This window comes from Drosophila guanche, unplaced genomic scaffold (genome assembly GCF_900245975.1).
Source record: "Drosophila guanche unplaced genomic scaffold, DGUA_6, whole genome shotgun sequence".
Lineage (NCBI taxonomy): Eukaryota > Metazoa > Arthropoda > Insecta > Diptera > Drosophilidae > Drosophila > Drosophila guanche.
The window spans coordinates 4,484,478-4,507,380 of record NW_022995746.1 but is presented as its reverse complement, the minus strand read 5'-3'; the positions used below and the strand labels follow the sequence as shown (position 1 = coordinate 4,507,380).

The following is a 22,903-nucleotide window of genomic DNA, read 5'->3' as shown; positions in this document are numbered from 1 at the left end:
CATATGTATGTGTAGATGAGTTACTTCAAACTTCCGAAAAAGTGTTTTATACCTCAAGCAAAGGGTATACAGAACATTCGAAGATAAGCGTTATCTTGGCGGCTCTCTTAACAAATAATCATAAAATGGTGTTGCTCTTAAATTAAAACTCTCTTAATGATTCTCTTTCGCTCTCTTTATTTGCATTCGAGCGACACTTTTCGATTGCAGTTTTACTCATATTTGCGCTAAAATTAATCGATATCTATTGCCGGCGATCAGCTGTTTTTTGTTGACTATTTTGTTTTATTTTTGCTTGTTTTGGCTTTAATGCGTAGAATCTGAAATATATAATGGATAAATACCTGGACTAAACGAACTCGATCAGATTGAGCGCACAACTAAACGGCCAGGTGAGTGCGACAGCGTCTGTTATAATAAATCATTCTTTAAATGGTAAATTACTAGTTTGCAGATATCGGCCGACCGGTCAAAATGGAGCTCCTTGTTCAGCAGCCGGCTGCAATATGTTCACGCCGAGAAGAAACCAAGAAACTAATCAAGCGAGAGCATCCGCCATAGCAGCATTTGCCTTGAATGGCTTCGATGAAGCTGTCAAGATTCTATCCAGACAACTCATCTTTACACCTAGGGAGCCAATTAGCTGGCGCTGTCCGAGAACAGCAGCAACACCATCTAGAAATCAAAAGTCAATCATGACACAATTACGATCCCCTCGGAGAGATGTTTCTATTCTCCATTCCATTAAAGCCCCGATCAATTTACGCACGCATGTCTGGTTTTTGGACACCCGAGGCCATCTACTATCTGACACTGGGGTCACTCAGGCGTTGGAATATGTAAAACCACTTGAGCAAAGATGCCCGAACGAATCGAGGTGCCTAAACAGTCGCCGTCGAACGTTGGCGCGTTTCAGTTCAATTCGAAGCTATTGATGATGACGTGATCCCAGCTGTTACAGTTTAAATTGTCGCGACTTTGCATTCCAGTGTGCGTTTTAGCCAAAAATACGAGTAAAATGACAGCTAATTGTAGACAGCTCGCACACGTCGGTCATTGAAGTTCAAACATCGCCACACCTACAAGTTCATCAGAAAAATCCACACCAAAGTCTTATCAATTGACGGTCCAACCGGTTTGCCAATATTTATACTCGAAGCTGGACTACGCCCTGCCTTGGCCAAAGTTTCGAAATAGTTAAGATCTAAGCATGGGACAGAAATGGTCGAGTTGTAAGAAGTGTAAGGATTGGTGGAAGAGGAATGATCAGGAGGAGATCAAGCCACGCGTGCGCAATGTCAATGGGAATTATATGGCGGGAGCACCCAGTCGCGATGAAACGGGTGAGTTACGGTAATGATAACATATGAAGGAGTGTCTGTGAGATGTTGTATCCCTATTATTTAACCGATGAAGAACCATCCCTAGGAGATATTCATATTCCATATATGCCTGAAGTTCTTCTACGCTCCCAAAGTTTATGTATTCCTCCCCCAAAGTTTTCTCAAAACCTGAGGGCACTCTATGTCCCCATTTGATTTGATCTTTGCTACTTTTTTGTTGACTAACTATTCAAATTGATTTATTTTGTTGTGCAATACTCGTACCGTAGCAACAATTATATTATGCATTCGCTTCTGCTAGTATTGATATCGCCTTTTATGTATGCAAATTGCTGCCGTGGGTGTAGCAGAATTCGTAGTTAGCTGCCCACAATCTTGTGTCTTGTCTAGATCGACAACAGCCACTCGACTTATACATTTTATAGGTGCAATTTTCGAAAATTGAATAAAAACAAACAAAAGCGAAAACAGCAGCACCTGCCAGCTGACAATGATCTTGCACAGCAGTTCTATACCCGAAAAATTACTCGATATTTATACAATAATTAGTCATAAATAGCGAAGGAAATGATTAATAAGATCACAGCTCAAATTGCGAATGCAAATTGATGATCAGCATTGAGGAATTCCAAAGAAAAACTATTTTAAAAGTTATGTAACGACTTGGGGATACCATTTTATGTGCATTAGGTAGAATAATAACGATAGGGGAACTATCCAACAAAAAGCCTCATCATTGAGAGGCTGCCATTTCTTTCTTCTAATGTTATTTTGAAACTATCAAAAAGATGCTTAAAAATCGTCATGCTTGTGTCATGTCTAGAACCCATCATGCCTCTGTGTGTTAACGATTTTCCGATACTCCTTCAGAGGTTTTGCAAGTGAGTTCTTAACAGAATTTATAACCAATATACCCCTTGACTCCTACCTGGTACCGTGCATAACAATCAGTTTGCTCTCTATGCTCTTTTGAGGCGGATTCCAATCAAGATGTTGTTTGCCCATGAACGATGACGTAGTGCCTGAACCAGCAACAGCTTCTTCGTCGTCGTCTTTCCGTCCTACCAACGGTTTGCTTAGAAGCAGCCCTCAAGCGCGACTTCCCGTAAATAATTATTAATGATAGACTACCAATAACAGAGAGAGCGAGAGCTGCACAGAGCTGGAGTGCCCATATACAGAGAGATCTTTGAGAGCGCTCCACACGCATTGGAGGCGAGGCAACTATCTGGCCCAAGCGATTTACCGATGGGCAGAGACCACAGAGTGATCAGTTTAATTTAAAGCGTTGCCGCGTTCGGTTCGATATACGGGACAGAGACCAGATACAGAGACACATTCGAAAAAGAGACTCTGAATCGTTTCCGTTAGCTATTCTTTTTGTGCTATTATAGTTATTACGGTTACAGTTCGTTGCTTGTGTAAACCGTAGCGCATAAATAGTGGCCCAAGGCATTCAATCCACTAAGCCGCATCGTGTTAGCCAGCAGAGAAAATGAGCTACTGGAACTATCGGAATTATACACCCAGCTGGATCCAGCGCTGGTGGCCACAGTCTCCGCCCAGAAGAGTGAATCCTTTCCGCAGCATACGTCCTGGTCCTGACATAGAAAGTAAATGTTCAACCTCCTGAAAACATCATAGAAAACACACATAAATTAACTAAAACACAACGTGTTATATGACACTTGTTGTTGGGGAACTACTAGAAATATTTGCGCATATTGGAATTTTATTTAATTTTTGCTTTTGTTTGAATGTTTTTTTTTTCGGTCTATGACTTCACTTTTGTGTGTGTTTTTGTTTCCGTTTTTAAATTGTTGTATGGGTGGTTTGACACGTTCCGGAGGTCTTAGCTATTTTGCGCAATTTATTAACTCACAAATTCGTATGCCTGTACGTATGTACATTATGCACATTTTTGTTCGAGTATATATCAAATATTTGACTCGATTACACTACTTATCAATGTTGAAATTCCTATACAAATTTCAACTGAAACGATTTATTTGTTTGCTCGCCCCTTGATTGAACGCCACACAAAAAGGTGAGCAGGGCAGCCATGTGGAACAACGAGGCATCTGTCAGCCACATATCATAATTGCAAGATAATTCTCCATAACAAAGTATTCCTTTTTGATCATCTTAGGTAATGTGCTTAGATTTGATTGGGAAAGTGAAACCAATAGGGAGGGACTTATAAATGGACTTTAGACATAAAACATATTTTTACGTATTTAAGAAGCTTTTAGTTGTTTCTCTGAAACCTGTTTGTCATTAAACAAGATTTCTACAAGGAAAAAATTAGACAATTCAATTTCTTTATCAATATAATACAACAGTTTTCAATAAATTATCAAAAATTATTACATTTGAATCCTTGGTTCATGAGTTACTCTATGCAACAATAAATACTAGATGCATTTTAGGTTTAAAATTCCATCAATATTCACGTTTTTTATAGTTTCAATTTATAGCTAAACGTGCCAAAATGTATAATCTCTTGGGCATTAATATTTTCCTTGGCCAAAATCCATTGATCACACAAGAGCTTCCCATTTCGATACATAGAAAAGTCTAAATAGAATTTATTAGTTTTAGAAAGTGAATTTGAACAAAAGAAGAACAAATCTTTAATAAACTTTTGTTTCTCAAACAAGGGCGATTAGCAGCGATATTACTTTTACTTATTTGCTGTGTTGACAGAAATCTTTTATGCTGCAGCCAACATGTTCTTTTTTCCGCTAAAAATAATTATTTAATTCTTTAAGTGACATATTTGTGGGGCGTACGAGTGTGTGGGTTTGATGCAGGCATTTCCTTTTTGATTGATCAAATAGAGTAACACTTTTTTCCTATGATTGACTATGATTCACTTTATTCCTTAATTGGATTTTAAGTATAAAATAATCTCTTATACAAGTATTGACATTAAACATGCGAAAACTTTAAGTAGTTTTATTTTCTTTGGCGCAACATAATTTTAGCCAATTGATTTTCTTTCTTGGAAAACATTTTGTTAAACTATTTTCCACTTGTTCCTCTGCTATTTTTTGTTAATTTTGGTTGCTGCTTTTTGTTGTCGTTGGGTGTTGGCGTTGGCGTCTGTTTGATTGTCGTCCACTGAGAGAATTAATTGGCTTGGCATTGAACTTTTTGGCCATTGTGGCACAAGTTTGTTATGTTTATGGCCAAAGGCGATTAGTCAGTGAGGAAGGGGATCGCATGGATCGCTTGGACATAGCAGCTGACAGGCCATTTGCTTCATGAGATCATCGCAGACAGCACCGATCAACCAGAGGCCCCCCATCCTCACTGTGTGACAGATGATTGTAATGAGAGCCTGACGAGTGACTAATCTATCTCTGATTGTGTTATTTCTACAGATGCGGCTAATTCGGCGGTGCTCGGCGTAGTGCGAGTCGACCTCTGCCAGGAGGATAACCACAATGAGCACCACACGAGCCACTTCTATGCGGCGGCGGCCAAGGAGGCGCTGATCGTGCGTCGAGGTGAACCCTTCCGTCTGCGCATCCAATTCAACCGCGACTACAGCCCCAGCAAGGATGCCATCAACTTTGTGTTCAGCGTCGCCGATGACAAGAATCCCAGGCCAGGACATGGCACACTGACGGCTCTGGTGCCGCACGACGGCATCGACGATCTGGGCGACACCCTGGAATGGGGTTCGGGCATTGAAACACACGAAGGTGCGCTGCTGACGGTGCTGATCAAACCGCCCTCCACATGCCCCGTCACGGAGTGGCGTCTGGATATCGACACCAAGCTGCTGGGCGATGGCTCCCGCAGCTACCCTGTGCCGCTGCCCATCTATGTGCTGTTCAATCCCTGGTGCCCCGAGGATCAGGTGTACCTGGAGGATCGCGAGCAGCGCAAGGAGTACGTGATGCACGACACGACCCTCATTTGGCGTGGCTCCTACAACCGGCTGCGTCCCTCCGTGTGGAAGATTGGCCAGTTCGAGCGGCATGTCCTCGAGTGCAGCCTGAAGGTGCTCGGCACCGTGGGCAGGATCCCACCAGCCTACAGGGGCGATCCTGTGCGTGTGGCCCGTGCCCTGTCCGCGCTGGTCAACTCGGTGGACGATGATGGCGTGCTGCTGGGCAATTGGTCGGAGGATTTCTCGGGCGGCGTGGCTCCCACCAAGTGGACAGGCTCCCCGGAGATTCTGCAGCAGTTCCACAAGACCCAGAAGTCCGTGAAGTTCGCTCAGTGCTGGAACTTTAGTGGCGTTCTGGCTACCATTGCCAGGAGTCTGGGCATTCCCGCTCGCATTGTCACCTGCTACTCCTCTGCCCATGATACCCAAGCCTCGCTCACCGTGGACGTCTTCATTGATGCCAACAACAAGAAGTTGGAAGCGGAGACCACGGACTCCATCTGGAACTATCATGTGTGGAACGAGCTGTGGATGCAGCGGCCCGATCTAGGCGTGGGCCAGCATGGCGCCTACGATGGCTGGCAGGTGGTGGATGCCACGCCCCAGGAGGCCTCGGACAACATGTACCGTGTGGGCCCTGCCTCTGTGCTGGCGGTGAAGCATGGAGAGATTCTGCGACCCTTTGACGGTGGCTTTGTCTTTGCGGAGGTCAATGCGGACAAGCTCTACTGGCGCTACAATGGACCCAGTCAGCCGCTGAAGCTGCTGCGAAAGGACACCCTGGCCATTGGTCATCTGATCAGCACCAAGGCGGTGCTCAAGTGGGAGCGCGAGGACATCACGGACAGCTACAAGCACGCAGAGCGGTCAGAGGAAGAGCGCAGCACCATGCTGAAGGCCCTGAAGCAATCCCGTCACGCCTTCAGTCGCTACTACCTCAACGACAACTTCAACGAGGTGGAGTTCGACATGGAGCTGAAGGATGACATCAAGATTGGCGAGAACTTTAGTGTTGTCCTGAAGGTGACCAATAAGAGTTCGGAGAAGACCCACCTGGCCACGGGTCAAGTCAACTGCGATGCGGTGCTTTACACGGGCGTCGGTGCCATGGAAGTAAAGTCAATGGGCTTCGAGCTGGAGCTAGAGCCAAAGGCCAGTGAATATGTCCGCTTGGAGGTGATCTTCGAGGAGTACTACGAGAAACTCTCCTCCCAGGCGGCCTTCCAGATCTCCGCCTCTGCGCGGGTCAAGGATACGGACTACGATTACTATGCGCAGGATGATTTCCGTGTGCGCAAGCCGGACATCAAGTTCCAGATGGGTGAGGGCAGCATTGTGGCACGCAAAGAGCTGGATGTCATTCTGCGTCTGGTCAATCCACTGCCCATACCACTGCATAAGGGACTCTTCACCGTCGAGGGTCCAGGCATAGAGCAGCCACTGAAGTTTAAGGTGAGTGGAGATGATTGCTCCCATTGAATGACTTATTCTAATGCAAACTTCATCCTTAGATTACCGAAATCCCTGTGGGTGGCACAGCTGCAGCTACATTCAAGTATATCCCCCCGTATGCTGGACGCGGCACACTTCTTGCCAAGTTTACCTCCAAGGAACTGGACGATGTCGATGGGTACAGGCACTACGAGATCGAGCCACGTCCTGAGGATCTGCTGCAGCCGAATGGCAGCCACCGCAGCAGCAATATTATTCGACGACGCACAGATGTCATAGCCTAAGAAGTCCAGCCTAAACCTGAACTCATTTGAGATGGTTTCGTTTTGTATTCATAGATTTTAAGTGATTTTGTTGTAAATAATTCGAATGCCAATAATAATATTAATTTTTTGATATCTTAAACAGAAGCTCATGAAGATCAAGTCAAGATTTCGTCTATGCCCAAGGCATAGCTTGGCTTGTTCGAGGTCTTAACAAAGAAAATGCCACGAGCATCGCGTGGCACAGGATCACCCATGAGGATTTTACCGCCAGTGCAGTTCTTGCCCTTCAGTTCGTCCAGCCCTGAGCAGGGTACGCCATAGAAACCTTTGGGTGAATTGATGGACTCGGCATAGTACTCATAGGAGCGTCCGTGACTGCAACCAGCTGGAAGAGTTTAATGCAAAATGCCTCCAAAATGAGTAACAAATGGAGAATCTATTTTTTACTCACTAAAAATCTGCGCCAGCTCCTTGCAACCTGGCTGCGGTGGCCCACCGCCATTCGGATAAAAGTCCACCATGCCAATGGGCTTGCGGAAGCCCAAGTAGCCCGCACAGCTGTGTATGACATCCACAAAGTTGGCATCCGTATCATCCAAATGATTCTCTGGTCCAATGCAATCCTCGAATGCTGGACGTGCCGGATCCAGGCCCGTAATACGATTTACCCTGTACTTGGTGTACGATCCTGCATAGCCCATTATATGAGCACCCAGACTGTGGCCGATGAGGTGAATCCGCTGTGGATCTGCATCCTTTTCCTCCACCAGCAGATCAATCAGTTTGGCCACCGCTCGACCCACTTGTACCGTGTAGCGTGCGGGTGTCAGGTAGTAGATATTGTCCGCCTGATCCTGCCAATTGATGGCGAAGACATTCACCTGTCCGCGCTCTATGTAGGCGCCACGAATGGACTGAATGGAGTTGCTCATGGTGCTGGACTTCCAGCCGTGAACGAGGATCTTGGTGTCCAGTTCGGGATTGAATTTCTCAGCCATTTCCTGCCAGGTGTCACGCTTGTGCCGCTGCGAGAACTCAAAGTTGTTGTCATCGATCCAGAAGTCTGCACTGGAGCTAAGAGAGGCATCGCTGGAAGGAGCAGAGACTGAAGATTGAAGTCTGAATCAATCGCAACAGCAACCCACCTTCCATACAGCTCGAACTTAATGAGTTGCGGGAGATTGATGCGATTCTCTGGCGGTGGTTCCACCAAGTAGGCAACCTCTGGCTTGCCCTCGCCATTTGGCATATAAATCCATGTCTTGTTGTAATCCTCCTGACTCAAAGCCACCTCCCCACGTATGCCAACTGCAAAAGAGAAGCGGAAACTAATCAGCTAAAGCCCCAGCTACGTGGATAAAACACTTTACAGAGCAGCAGCACGGGCCGCACCACTGAAGCGAGAGCCGCAAAGCCCGTGATGAGCCACTGGATAACCACAAAGGTATTGGACACCTCATTCCGGCACGGGTTGATCACATTACAGATGCAGGCCAGCGCATTGGAGGACATCTTGACCAGCTAAACGTTGCCCATCGACTGATCTGTGGCGATTCCGCGTACTCCCCATGATGACCCAAGGCACAGAGCTCTCCAAGTGCCCAGCCGAAACACATTTAATGAGGGCATGCTGACGCATTTGTAATCCTCGAAACCGGTTGCTGTTCCAGCAATTAATTCTTGGCCTGGAGCGCTTTAATTACTCTGAATCAAATCGCACTCTCAGAGCTCTCAGTCTGGCTGGGCTGGGCTGAGCTGTCTTTGTGTGTGTCGGTCAGAAGCAGAGACAAAGCCGTGTCCAAGTTTGTCCATAACTCACCAGCCAGCCAGGCAATTGCCACGGCCACGTATAACCAGCAAAGCTTCCACATATTTGGGCGTCCAACGACTTAAACTGTGGCACGGCTCAAAGCAGCGACGATTTTATAGTTGCAGCGGGCCACTTCTTAGATAAGCCAGGACAGGGCCAGGTGTCAATCAAGACTGTCTTTTGGGCTATGGAGTTTCCCAGGTGGAAGCTTCGGCTGCAAAGTTCTTATCACAGCACCACGGGGTGTCCGAGGGTGGTCGCTGTTAATGGGGTTACAGCTAGTGCGGTGGTGCATTGTAAATAGATTTTTTGTTGTGTGTTGGAAAAATTACAGCGAAAAATGTCATCAAACTAATTTCGGGCGTGTCGCTCACTCGAAGTGTAACGTGCAACGTACACTAGGTATATTATGTTTACTCGTATTCTCAATCTTATAATAATCAGATAAAACGATCTACATCGTTCAGGTCGATTCACTATAATTAATGTTATTGCTGTGATATCAATATCAAGTTTTAAAATAAAACGCCGATGGGTGCCATTTATCGCACAAAACTATCACATACAAGTATAAATCAGCTGAGTATCTATCGATATATTGATTTATCCATATCTGGCCATCTCTATTTATGATAAAAATTAAGTAAAATTGAAATTACAGAAAAAATGACTGAAGAAGCCAACATTCCCGGACAAATAGCTGATGGCAAGAACAAAACCAATGTGCGCTGCCAGTACTGCAACAGTTTAATGTTGAAGGCGAGCGAGGGGAGCTACAGCGAGCAGGAGGTAAGTGCCGGCACACGCATCCAATCCCTGATTGGGAAATTCTAATGCTGAAGCTATTCTGCCAGATAGATGTGCCGCTGATGGTGCAAAAGCAGGACAGAACGGCGGAGAACCTAAACACGGAGCCCTTGAAGCACTTCTGGCTGGTGAAGGACATGCTGTCGTTCGAGAACATCGGCTTCTCCCACACCGTGGACGGCAAGAAGTTTCTGGTGTGCGCCGACTGTGAACGCGGACCCGTGGGCTACCACGAGCTGAGCACCAAGCATTGTTACCTGGCCCTCAGGCGGGTGGTGCACACGGACTAAGTGGAATTGACACTGGTTGAGATCTCAAGGCTTCATCTATCATTGAGCGCACATTGATTTTCATTTTTAACCCAGTAAACGTGTGTATTATCGATACGAGTGCGTGGTTTTAGGAAGTGCCGCAAAAGAGCTCTTAAATATATGTTTTACTCTAAGCAATCCCCTGGCCTGGGCAATACTGAAGAACATTACGTTTTTTGTATTAATATTTATTGTTTTTCACTTTAAACATTTTACAATTTTATCGCATTATAAATATTGCATTTTTAGAGGAGATTTCATTCTTAACTAAAAAATTGTCACTATAAACTGTGTATTTTGCTATTTTTTTGAACTAAAAATCATGTATTTGTTGCTTTGGTTTCTGTAACAAGTTTAACATACATTTATGAATTTTTGTTTTATTATTTTCTTGCATTTATCAATCTACAATGGACAAAACTTTTGCATTCGTTCTACTACTTTTGGATGTCCCATTATGTTGGTTCCTTTTATGTTAATGTGGGATGGGGGCTGCTCCATTTGTGGGTTTGGTGTCGGTGTGCTCCTCCTTCTCCTCTTCTGATGCGGTAGATGAATCGATTCTCAAAGTTTTCCGTTTTTTGGCAGTTGGTTACAACAACGAGTGTTTATCTTTCGTTTTTTGGTTTTTGGTTTCATTTTGGGTTGTGCGTTGGATGGGGGGCGTGGTTTTCGCTTGGCCTCTGGCTGTGTGGTGTGTCCTTCAAGCGTGTTTCAAATATTTTGGGAATGGGTTAGGGTTTAGGTTTTTCTTTTCTTGATTCTTACTTTTCGCTTCTTTTTCTAAATATACTACAAAGTGTGTGGTGTGTGTTCATTGTTATATTTAATGTTTTTTTTTTTAGGGCTTTTGCTGCCATTTAAATACTTTTTCGTTCGTTTAGCGGTTTAATTTTTTCCTTTAGAAATCTCTTTAGATTTTTCTTCCATTAATTGTAAGTCTTATGAAAATAAAAGTAGAGAAACTTAGACAAAGATTGTGTTAACATTTATAGTTTTTATATATTACTGTTCGTTTTTGGGGGCCTCCTTTGACTTTTATTTCGTTTGGTTTAATTGGTTTTCATTAAATACTTTTTGACTGCGGTAGGTTTTAGTTTTGTTTTCGTTATTATTTATTATACTCGTACTTTAGATTCAAAATTCATCCTTATCCTCATCCTCGTACTCATACTCCGTACGAGTATCTGTATTCAGTGTAAAATAGATTTGAACGATTATATTGGCCAAATGTAACATGATCTCTTTTTGTTTTTTATATACATTTACAACTTAAGCAATTCTCGTTTATTAAATGTTTCGTATAAAGCTTTTTACGGTTCTCCATTTAAAAAATGTTACAAAAATCATGCTGGGACAGAGCTGCAAATGACATTTACCATTAGATATGATATTTGATTCTCTTTCTTGTGATATTTCGATTCTTACCAAGCTCTGTGGCAGCTCTACGTGTGGACCATCTTGATGGGAGGGTGAGGGTGTAGAGCGTGGCAACGGGTTTCACAGAAGTTTAGAAGAGTCAGCAACAATAGGAAAAGAAAAAACGTTGGGCTGGATGATGATTCAACGGAAAAACAAACCAAAAAAACAACTGAGGCGGCTCCTTGCGTCTCGTCTCCTTCACGGCCATTCGTCCTAACGCTGCAGCCACTGGTAGCCGCCCAGCAGGAGACCCACCATGGCCACCACACCCACTGTGGAGGCACTCATCGTGGCGGCGCCATTGCAATTGTCCGTATCACAGGAGCAGACCACCTGGCGTCCACCAAAGCCAGCACGCGAATAGCAATAGTTGGTCGAAGTCTGGTTCTGATATCCGCATGTGCGTATCACGCGGCTATCTGGGGGCACTGCAACAACAGAAAAAACAAAAGAGTATCACATTTAAATGTTCCTTTAAGTTTTCCTGTAGCTCTAGACTTACGGCTGTTCACAGAGAACTCAATGATCTGTGTGATTTTGCGGCAATAGGTGGGTATTCCCTTGCCACGAGATGAGTACTGCTCATCGCAGTCCTTAAGCAAATTCTCTGGTGGTATGTCCAGTGCACAGTTTGCATCTTTGTGGCTATTGCAGACAAAGCATTTGATGGCATAGCCTGGAAAAAATATAATTAAATGGTTCGTTATAGTAGTTTGTTCACTCTCTGTTTCCATTGTTCCCTTCGCTGATGGCACTTTCTTCTACTTTCCTCGGGCACACAACTGATTTGATTTCCATAATTGCATTTATGCATTCTGCTTGCAATATGTTCCTTTTTCCATTAGCTAATGGCAAACTATACCTTTGCTAATACAATATTCCCCTCCATGCTGTGAATATTACTTTCTGCTGGCACTCACTATTCCACTTAATTGACCACAAAGCAAACCAAGTTAATGCCAATTAGAAATTTTCCACGTATGCCTAGCATACGTTTAACCTTAATAGTTTCATAAAAAAGCAAACAAATAATAGCAAAAAGCATATAAACAAATATCAGACGTTGTCAGGGCAGAGCACATGATATAGACACAAATTCTTCTATATAAAGAGAGATCTTTGATGGCGGTTTGTTGCTGCCTTAGCTAAATTGAATTTAAGGTCGTGCGCGACACGAGATTCGCATTATTTAATCTTCCGAATATACAGATCCATAAAGGTTGTTTCTACTGCTGCTGCTGCTGCTGCTGCTGCTGCTCTCTACTCTTTGCTCTCCAATGATGCAACTTGTGATGCGCTTTTGCCTCACGCTGCACTGTGCCAAAAATGGCACAATGGCACGGAAATGTTGAGGTTGAGATGCCAGTGATGGAAGCGACGCCTCCATTAGTGCCAGACTGCGAGTCTCTTTGGAGGCGTTTGCTAATTGAAGCCTCAACATACATTGTTAATGGACTCCAATAACTTTGCTGTTTTCAGCTTGCTACTCCTATTCCTCCTACTACTTTTATACTTCTCAGCCTATCTGGGTTACATAAGCAAAGTGGCGAGTCATAGCCGGGAATAATGTCTTCTTTTAGGCAGTGGATAACAATAGAAAAGCGAGTAGGAGCACTCACTCTGTTGGCCATAAGGGTTTCTTTTGTTTTGGAAGTTTATTGATTTAAAGGGGTAGTAGGAAGTTCTATGGGGGGTCCTAAACATGAATGAACAAAGTCCAGCAACATCTGTTAGTAATTCCCCGGAGGACACTTAAAATATATATATCTCATCTCAATTCATGGGATCTCTTTTTCTCGTCTCTATTGTAATTAATTATTTAACAACCTCTCGATAGAAGATATCATCATGTAACAATCCAGCCATAGAATTTGTACGTAAACTGTAATCCCGAGTGAATATCGGGTTTGGCAATCAATTTGATCAAATCAATCCATCAATTAATCAATGAAATACCCTAAAGTGGAACAATTTCAATGGATTTTCCGACATGCAATTTCCCGTCCTAAAATGCTCCCCCATTAAATATTCATTTAGAAAATTTCTTGCCATAAAAGCTTTAAAAGTTTTCACCGTTTGCACGGTTAGTCATGACAAATTAAGGTTTGTTATAGTTTATAAATAGCCACACAAATTGCATTGATTGCATTGCATATTCGAAAGTATATACTCGAGAGAATATGTATCTATATTTTTGAGTAAAACCCAAGAATGAAGACCCATTATGTTGTTTACAAAACACAGATTTCTCTTCCCTTTCTGTGATGGGACTTGAAGATTTGTTCCCTTTATGTAAGAAGACTTTTGGGACATGGGATTACTGCATTTGGCCCCTGGCCGAACTCTTGGCCATATAGAGTGCGCATGTCCTACACTATCCTTGCACATACACACATGTCGTAGATATGAAAACGGACGGAAAAATTTGATCCACTTTTGCAAAAAAGAAGGCAGGAAGCGCTGAAGGAAATGCAGAGTAATTAGTCCTGTCATTTGAGTTATTTGAATGATGGTGTGTGTGGGGTAACTTTACAACTTGTTTTACAACTGATAGTTAAGGTGTCCAATTTTTGGTTGTGTTTTCAGGACAACAACCCTTAAAGACAGTGCCCCCGCTCCTTTTCGGGGGGAAAAAGCTGTGTGAAAGAGATCCAGCCACACGCTGCCAACAAATGAAGTAGAGAAAAAAGTTCCTTTTTGGCCAGGGCTTTGAGCGGAGAGAGAGAGAGAGAGAGAATGGAACTTACTTACACACACCACATGATATATGTATCTATTGGAATGCAAATGCTCTTACTACTGAGCGGGAGGGAGTGTGCGTGCGTGCGTGCATGGCGGGGTGTAAGTGTGTGCTGGGATGTGATGGACAAAAAGGCGCCATGGCGGCCGGCTTGGATACGATACTCCTTGGTGGCGTCAAGACGGCGCGCCACAAGCTCTCCCCAATTCATTGCCCTCCACCCAAATTTCTCACTCTCTCGCACTCACGCTCCCACTCTCTCTCTCTGTCTCTCTGTGTCTCTGTGGCAGAGTGAATCGCTTATTATGTAATCGTAATCGCGATGTAAGGGCTTCCGCTTGCTATGGTATTATCTACGAATAAGTGAGGATGTGGTAGGGTTCCTTTTGGGGTGTGTTATCCTTTTACCTTGCTGCACGGCAATGGCCAGAATCAGCGCACTAATCACATAGATGTACTGCATTTTTATTTGATTTTAGTTGTATTTAATTGTTATCAGTTCTACAATGATGATGATGCTCTTCCAATTGAAACACACCCAAGACGTGACGCGACTCGACTCTACTCGGAACTCGACTATTTAGTTGTGAGCACAAAGTAATTTAGCAAAATTGATTCGTTCGTTCTTTTCTTCTGCGTTTTGCTTTGCTTGTTTTTTGTTGGTTCAATTGAGCTTCAGATTCGACTCAATTCACGGCTTCTGGTGGTTATCTCTACACACAAAACGATTGAATTATATTATTTTTCCTTGCTGACTTGTGCAAAAAAGAAGCGCTCACGGCGCACACGGCAAACGCTGACAAACGGTTGACAAACGACTGGGGCGAATCCGGCAGCAGGCAGCTCCACACGACAAATGTAGCACGAATGATTCGTATGTGGGGGGCAACTGGCAGCTGGAGCTGTGGCTGTGGCTGCAGATGGAGACGAGACCCCATCTAGCCCAAAGCTTTCGCGAAGAGCTTTTTGAGTGCGCGACACGACACTCTGCGTCCTCTTTTGCTTCTCATGAGTGTCTGCCCGCTGCACGGACAGGGGATGGGAACGGGGAAGGAGCCGAGCCCCGAAAGAGTCGCGAGTGCAAATGGTTTTGGGTCTACACTGATCAACATGGACAGGTGTTATGGATCATATTTTTCAGCTCATTGAAATTTCATTGACATTTAAAATATATAAAAATTATTATATAAATTGTGGTACCATTTCTTAGGATATATTCTATTTAATGTCAAAACTGCAGCTAGAGCCTTAAAAGATCTTCCTAAAGATAACCAGAATATTTTCTCATAGTTGGATCTGTCTCACTCTCGTTTTCCGCACACCATCACATTTTCACTGTCTTAATTTTCGTTCGCATAAGTTTTAATTAATTCTAATTTCGCAGTTTACTTTTCCGAGAGACTCGCAAGTAATTTCAGCCTGCAATTAAGCGACGAGAAGCCACTGCACTGAGCCCCATGGCCTAACCCTGAGCGCCACTTCAACGAGCCGTCCAGACACTTAATCAGCAGGCACACGTGAAAGGCCCAAGAACTCATATAAGTATCTTACGTACATGAGCATGTGCATACGTGAATATGATCGTGTATGATCATAAGCTTAGCATAAATCAGACCAGTGCATTAATTAAGCTTAATCGCAGGCTTCCTCTTCGAGCTTATCAAAAGTCTCACAAATTGTGTCCCCAAGTCGCTGGCCAATTGAATTAGGGGTCTCATCACTCGCTTTCTCTCACTCATTCTCACTTGATCAGTTTATTCATACTTTTGCGGATCATTTTGGCTTGGGCTGTGCCTCTAGCTCTGCCTTTGTATCCCAATCAACGCGAAAATTAAAGAAGCCATGGGGAGATTGATACAGGGATTTGCCCTTTGGGAGTAGTTCTCCTTGGGATCTCTTCTCACTGTCTTTTTTTGTCACTCTCCTTTCAATTGATGCTGTAGCTATAAATAGATATGTATTTCTAGTGGGATACACATTTGTCTTAGGGTTAAAGTACGTAGAACCTATTAAGGTAATGCTTCTAGACAGCGTGTACGACTTTGAAGAGATTTTGACTGCTGGCCTTGAAGACCATTGTAGGTGACATAAAGAAAAACGATTTTTACCTGCTCGAATACCTGATTCCTTTTTTTGGAAAAATTTTATTATGGTTTTATGTTGTGTGTGTGTGTGTTAAGGTGTTCCTCTTAATTATTTTCTAATGAATAAAGGACACATGAAACTGTCTAAAACAGATCACTAAAAAGTTCTGTTAACAGGTAAAGTTGTTGAGGTAATTCTCGAAATGTCCTGCCATAAATTACAATTATATATCAATCCCATCTGATTACTTATAAATAAATGTACAACGATTTACTCCAGATATCATAATGTTCATGGGTTATTAAATACTCAACGGCTCCTAACGAATAAAGCTTTCTAAGCGCAAGCTTCCATATTCTAAGCTTTCTAATGTTAAGCTTTCAAGAGGTGAAAGAAACGGTTAATACTGGGGTCTTGTGCTTCAATAAAATTCCCCTTGTTGTGACTGTCTCAAACCGCTCATTTCGTTAGCTTTCGTTTTATTTGGTTTACTTTGTTAAGGGAAGCACATTAAGTTTTGTATTTTTTTTGTGCAATTAATCTGGTGCTCAAATGCGACACATGTTCGGGGTGGCTATAAAGGGGAAGGGTCGTTACCTATCCAGACAGACAGACAATCACTTGATTTGGCTGATTCAAATCAAACCGGTTTCCAAAAACAAGAATTTGTTTTCATAATTCGAATCCAAAGTCTGACCTACCAATAACGCAATCAAAGTGTGTGTGTTTTCAGTACTTGAAGAACAGCTGATTCCGTGGATCGTTGCGATCTCAATGCCATTTGCAGCACAGCCAAAGACAAAAAATTTTGTAGAATTTAGTTACACCTTCGATTTGCATGCGTTTGGTTCCGCTTACTTTCGGTTGAGCTATTTCGCTATTTGAGTGTTTCAAAAGTACACATGTAAATACGGGTGTGCAGATTTAGAGACTTTAAAGTGACATTCAAAGTGATATTTATTGTGAGTACTGCAACTAATAGTATACAAAAGTTGTAACAACATTTGAATGGACTTTAATAATCATTAAAGATTCCAATAGTTTTTTAAACTCGTTTTTACATGTCCATCAAACGTACAAACGGATGACCTACATATGAATGTACATATTTGTAATTTTTTGTTTTTAAGGCATACTTTTTTTTGGAGAGAATCGTTCTCTAAAAATAACCCTTTGTCCTTTATTTCTACGTTTTCAAAAAAATGGTCTACTCTTTTATGGCCAAACGGTCACGTCATAAACCGAAGCGTTTTACCTGTAAACCGCTTTAAACTGGCTAAAACCGGCGACTGAGGCGAGGCGTTTGATCACGGCTCTCATTTCGCTTTGCTTGGACTATGGGCACAAGAGCAGAGCGGAAAATTACAAATTTACATAGTTGCATGGCTTGAAGAATTGGAAACCGTAATGAATGAATAAAGAACCGAATAATAATGAAATAAATTAAAAGATGAAGCACTTGCAGCGAAGAGGCAAGAAAAATGTTATTGTGAAACTGAAACTGCCCTGAACTAGGACAGATGATAAGCAACACTCATGTGAATCCGGCCATCTATCTCTTTAATTTTTCCCTCAATTAAGAATAAGACTCTTTATGGTTGGGCACTAGACCAAACCAACACAACTGAGTTTTTGGAGGCACATACCAGTTTTAACTAATCGCCCAACGCTGATAAGAGTGCGGGAAAAATGTGTAGAGCAGCACTGTTATAAAACGACCTCCGCAACCAGCAGCGTCGTTTTCTAGTAGATCAATTCCTGGCGTACTCCTAGCAAAACAATCAACTAGAATTGGGGATTCACCTGCTAATTATTTGGGAGATTGGCCGTTCGGAAGCAGGTATTCAAATGGGGTTAATATCGGCTAATGAGATGTCAATTTGGTTGGGCAAAGTTGTCTTTTGTTGTCTGGGCTGCAGTGACGTCACAGCGGTTTGAACCGGTTGAAAGCGGTAGATTTGAATTACATTATTGTTTTGTTTGTCATTTATTGTTTAAGACCCAAGCTGAAACCAACTGAAGCCGGAGCTTATCAATGCACTTACCTTGTAAGTAGCATCATCTCTCTCTCCCCGGCGAGAGATCTTCTCCCAATCTTTCAAAGCAAAGGGGCTTCAAGACAGACCCCGACCCCGAGCAGACGATCCGGTGACGGAAGTTTTTCCCATTTGCTGCCTTAATACGCTCTTTATGCTACCACAATGTCTCTCCCTATCTGATTCTCTCATTTTCGCTCTCTCTCTCTCCGGCTCAGCTGATCAGGCGCTGTCTCTCGTTGAGCAGTCTTTTTGAAAAATCAACGACTTCTGAAATATTGAATACGAGTTTTCAGATTCATCTCGACGGTGCCCGCGTCAAGTTATCCATTCGCTCTTTACACTCCACACACAAATAAAGTAATCTTTACAACAACCCGATTATGTGTTAACAATTGCGAATTTTGTAATATTACTTATGAATATAAACACAAATATTGTGCGAGTTTATCAAATTTATTTGTTAAAGGTGAATAAACTTATACAGGGTGCAAAAGAATTTAAAATTTTTGGAAATATGAATGAAATTTGTGAAATTATTGTATGTCTGTCGTCTGCCAGAGCAAAGTTACAATATGCGTGATTAAAGTCTCCGAGAAATATTTCTTTATTGGAATTATTAAATAAAATCCAAGCTTCTTGAATATATTATTGAAAACGAAACTTCTTTACAAAATTATTCAAAAATAACTTAGAGCAGTAAAAAAATAAAAGCAGTTGTGTTAAAAAAAATGCGTATATTTCGGGAAACTATTTGGTTGTATTTTTAAGTTCAGAAATTGGTTGCATTTTATAAAAAACAAATACACTGACATGACCTACTTTAAGTAAAGGAAAAATGCACATTTTCCGCAACCACCTTTATACAAATAAGATGAATTTTTTATTTAATATATAAAATATATTTTAAGAACTCTGAAACAAATAAAGAAGCTTTAGTAAAATATTAACACTTGTCACGTTGCGCGATCACGCTCTCATACCGGTTTACAGAAGTGTAAATAAAAACAGCATACACTAATTTATATATTGTAAAAATGCTGCCGCTTTCCGCGATAATCAAATCACAAACAAAGCAAAATATCAGATAAATATAATAGATTTTCTATCTGTTCCAGACAGAAGGTTGGATACGCCAAACAAAGGATAAACCTCAGATTGGAGATCAAGTTCGCCGCTACATCCCAATAATATTTCAAGAAATAACCGCAAAAATGTCAACGACAAGCCTCGCCTACGCCGTGTGCATTGCAATGATCATCAATCTCTTATCAGGTAAATATATAATATATAGTAAATAGTGTATGTAAATATAATGTATGCTTTACAAGTTTATTTAATCAGTTCGGGTCTAGTACATTCGCTGTAGAGATATTGGGGGTGGCGGAATTTGCCAGCTGCCTTTTGTTCATTAATCACATTAAAGACACTTCCAATTGGGCCACACGCAACAAGCAAATTGAGTTGTTCTTTGCTTTGTATTAAGCAAATTGATTAGTTTTCATTTTGGCAAATTGATTGGTTGCTTTCTTTGGGACTTAAATCAAATGAAATCAACCGCATCTCGTCGGGCAGTTGAACGCGATGATGTGGAAAGCCATGCCAAACACTTTTCACTTTGTTGTGTGGGTGTGTGGTGGCTGTGAGTCACCAAAACGGATTGCTTGGCTTTTCAGTATTCATTTTGCAATGTCGAATGTAAATCAAACTGCAGACATTTAATTGATTTACCAATGTTGGAGCCAAAAATACGGATTTTCCTTTTGATAAATGGACGAACAAATTTTTCCTTTCTCTGGCAAACATTTAGCTGCTGCGAAATCAAGTGGAGGAAACCATAATTGAGGTGCAAGCCAAGCCAGATGATGAATGGCTAGCCAATATTTGATCATTGATTTAAGTAGGTGCTAGAGATAAATTTAGTTGGAGTAATTGATAGGTGTGCAGGTGGTTAAGCGGTTATGAGGGTTGACATAGAGAATATAAAATTCTAGACATGTGGTAAATCGGGTTTGAATGCTCGTATTTGTTTTTGGGATGAGATGGAGAAGTAGCCTCCGATTAGAAAAGCAAACCTAGCAAATCTCTTCCTCATTTAAATAAATCTATCCATGAGTCTTGATCTATTTGTATACCTACATCAGGCCATCCATCTTCAAGTCCATAATGTTATTGCCTTAAATCTAATCCACATTTGGTCATCTTTCTCCAGCTCATTTGATACTGTTTTCCTTCATAAAAACTCACAATAATCGTACCTAAATATTTAAATATACTCCAAGTACATGCAAATCTCTCTACAAATTAGCAAATTGATTCGCACTCACCTGCTAAGGGAATATTTAAACGGCGTTAAATTATATGAAACTATTTGCACGCGAACATATGGCTATACGGCTATAATCAGTAATGCAAATATTCACATTTATGGGCATTCCAGCGTCAAGTAATCGCCACTTTCCCAGCCAACAATCCCGCATCCCTATATGCCCCCCTTTCCAAGGCAAAGAGCAGCGCGTTTCATTAGCGTTCGATTGTCAGCCGCAAACTTGCAACAAAGGCAACAGTTGTGGGTGCACAGAGATGGGAAGAGAGCGGGTTACAGCTATCATGCTTGAGTGCCCCAACCAAGCCCTCTCCCCACCCTCACTTTTTCGCGCAAGTTCAAGTTTGCTGAAAAACCGCTTGAATATGCAGCAAATGTAAAATGCAAATGGAAATAGTGAAATGCAAATTCCGTATCCGATTTCAAATTCTAAATGTAACTCGACACTGCAACTGCAACTGCAGATTGTTATGGCAGGTGCTTTTTAATTACTTAATGTTTGTTTTTATTTGGCTTAATTACCAAACAAAAAGTGGCAGTTGAGGCGTCTAATTTCCTCCATTTTCACTTTCCCATGCAATCCCATCCAATTTTGCATACGCCTCACTAAACGCTCGACATTTGTGATCCTGACAGGTTCAGGCATACGAGTATTTCAAATTTACAACTACAATATCAGAAACCACCATTACTTATGTCTGACTTCGTTTTGCTTCAAATGTCCTTGCCCTTTGGCGGGTGAGTGTTCTTTTTTGAGAATAGTGACATGAGAAATACTCTTTCCAATGAGAGACTGTGACTGAAACTAATACCGTACTGAGCTGAATAAGCTGAATGCCTACATAAAAGTTTCCTCCGCCGGCTATCAAATAAGTAGAGAAAAGGAACTCAAACGAGTTCAAAGAGGCCAGAAGTACTCAACAGACATATTCATTTAAATAAAATTAGCTACAATATCCGGAAAACCACACATAAATCGCACGTAAGGGCTATCACACTTCGCTGCAGCTCTTCCATCAAGCAAGGGCAAGTCAAGTTTTTTGTACGCCTCTCGACATCCTTCTCGCGGGCCAGCAGTTGGATATGTTTCGGCATTTACGAGTATTTTTTGCTGTGCCTCCTGGCAGTTGACATGCAATTATTCAGGTTACTGCAGTCCTTTGACGGAGGGGCACCGATTTGGAGTCGGTTTGTCAGTCAGGAGCTGACATAGTGGCTGACAGGGCTGGGGCTGGGGTGGCTAATAAAATAATTTACTGTCAAAGTGTCGAGGAGTTTGAAAAGGGCGAATCGCGGCATTTGAATGCCATTAGAGGTTGCAAATATCCAATTAATTTGTCTTCTCCTGCAATTTCAGTGGACGCCCTGCGATGCCATCAGTGCAACTCCCATTTGAATGAGGACTGTTCCAGTTTGTTGGTGAATACACCACGGGCCCAGCGTGATGACCAGTTTCTGAAGGACTGTGCGCCCCGTGGCGAGAAGGAGGCCTTCTGCCGCAAGACTGTGCTGAAGTTCGAGGTGAACGGGGAGCATCGCATCGAGCGAGGCTGCGGCTGGATCGAGGAGAAGATGCAGAATGCCTGCTTCACTGCCGACAATGAGGGATACAAGCAAACCATATGCACCTGCAACGAGGAGGGCTGCAACGGTGCCACCTCCCTCCTGGGGCCACAACACACTCTGGCAGTCGCTGCCATCAGTCTGCTCATCGTCCACCTCATCAGACACTAAACTTTAGTCGAATCATTCATCTGAAGCATCCTTAAAAGTACGAGTACCTTATGTTTCTTTTCTATTATGCCATATAAGTAATGTTATGTCCACAGGCGCCCCATCTGTCCGGCAACTGTTTTTGCGTTTAGTTTTGTATTTCTATTTAATTTCTATGAAAATATAAGCCTTACATTTATCAAAAATATTGCCTTACTTTGCTTACTTTTCATTTGGAGCTTAAATCTTCAGCTGTATGCTGCAGCTTTAATCCTTGGAACACTTTAGTTGGATGGGTGGATGTTTTGATAGCCTCAACCTCATACTTTGAGCGCTGCCCAATCCCTCCCTCTTGCTGCCACTTGCAAATTGTTTAAGCCAGCGTAAAGAAAGTGGAAAAAATGGGTTAACTAAAACGGAAATTAGATTAAGGGAGTAAAAAGATTATGTATATTGTATCAGACTATCAGGATTAAAGATAGTCGAACGCTTCTGCTTATTTTCACTAGAAAACATAAAAGCACGAACTTTATTATATTTCTACTCAATCTTAAGTAAGTTTACTCTCAAATCCTTAATTTTAGTCATAGCATTAAATTGCATATTAATTTTCATAAGTGTTTTACTCACAAAACCACATCATAATCCTTTTACCCTAAAACACTCTGCCGAAAATCGTTAATTACTCTGA

At 42.2% G+C, this 22,903-nt stretch overlaps 5 protein-coding genes across 7 annotated transcripts; 3 read left to right on the top strand and 2 right to left on the bottom strand.

The window, feature by feature from the left end:
• Positions 1 to 603: 603 nt before the first annotated feature.
• Positions 604 to 7,103, top strand: LOC117581711 (annulin). Of its 2 annotated transcripts, none has more exons than XM_034269088.1 (3): positions 604 to 1,343; positions 4,730 to 6,696; positions 6,756 to 7,103. In XM_034269088.1, exons 1-3 carry the CDS (start codon positions 1,211 to 1,213, stop codon positions 6,978 to 6,980), a joined length of 2,325 nt encoding a protein of 774 aa, XP_034124979.1. In that variant the 5' UTR covers positions 604 to 1,210; the 3' UTR covers positions 6,981 to 7,103. The 2 variants fall into 2 exon arrangements, with proteins under 2 accessions (XP_034124979.1, XP_034124980.1); XM_034269089.1 differs by lacking the exon at positions 604 to 1,343 and adding an exon at positions 2,629 to 2,956.
• On the bottom strand, positions 7,034 to 8,943 carry LOC117581713 (pancreatic lipase-related protein 2). Of its 2 annotated transcripts, none has more exons than XM_034269092.1 (4): positions 8,782 to 8,943; positions 8,108 to 8,270; positions 7,414 to 8,051; positions 7,034 to 7,347 (listed from the first exon to the last, which is right to left on the bottom strand). In XM_034269092.1, exons 1-4 carry the CDS (start codon positions 8,831 to 8,833, stop codon positions 7,118 to 7,120), a joined length of 1,083 nt encoding a protein of 360 aa, XP_034124983.1. In that variant the 5' UTR covers positions 8,834 to 8,943; the 3' UTR covers positions 7,034 to 7,117. The 2 variants fall into 2 exon arrangements, with proteins under 2 accessions (XP_034124983.1, XP_034124982.1); XM_034269091.1 differs by lacking the exon at positions 8,782 to 8,943 and adding an exon at positions 8,333 to 8,517 and having other exon boundaries at positions 7,035 to 7,347.
• Positions 8,944 to 9,386: 443 nt separating this feature from the next.
• LOC117582001 (guanine nucleotide exchange factor MSS4 homolog) lies at positions 9,387 to 10,266 on the top strand. The gene is made up of 2 exons (XM_034269497.1): positions 9,387 to 9,561; positions 9,627 to 10,266. Exons 1-2 carry the CDS (start codon positions 9,439 to 9,441, stop codon positions 9,867 to 9,869), a joined length of 366 nt encoding a protein of 121 aa, XP_034125388.1. The 5' UTR covers positions 9,387 to 9,438; the 3' UTR covers positions 9,870 to 10,266.
• A 523-nt stretch (positions 10,267 to 10,789) lies between these two features.
• Positions 10,790 to 14,925, bottom strand: LOC117582000. The gene is made up of 4 exons (XM_034269496.1): positions 14,461 to 14,925; positions 11,815 to 11,988; positions 11,319 to 11,740; positions 10,790 to 11,252 (listed from the first exon to the last, which is right to left on the bottom strand). The coding sequence occupies exons 1-3, from the start codon at positions 14,513 to 14,515 to the stop codon at positions 11,526 to 11,528; spliced, it is 444 nt and encodes a 147-aa protein (XP_034125387.1). The 5' UTR covers positions 14,516 to 14,925; the 3' UTR covers positions 10,790 to 11,252; positions 11,319 to 11,525.
• Positions 14,926 to 18,503: 3,578 nt separating this feature from the next.
• On the top strand, positions 18,504 to 22,420 carry LOC117582302 (U-scoloptoxin(05)-Er3a). The gene is made up of 3 exons (XM_034269944.1): positions 18,504 to 18,642; positions 19,292 to 19,448; positions 21,857 to 22,420. The coding sequence occupies exons 1-3, from the start codon at positions 18,592 to 18,594 to the stop codon at positions 22,231 to 22,233; spliced, it is 585 nt and encodes a 194-aa protein (XP_034125835.1). The 5' UTR covers positions 18,504 to 18,591; the 3' UTR covers positions 22,234 to 22,420.
• The last annotated feature ends 483 nt before the right edge of the window (positions 22,421 to 22,903 follow it).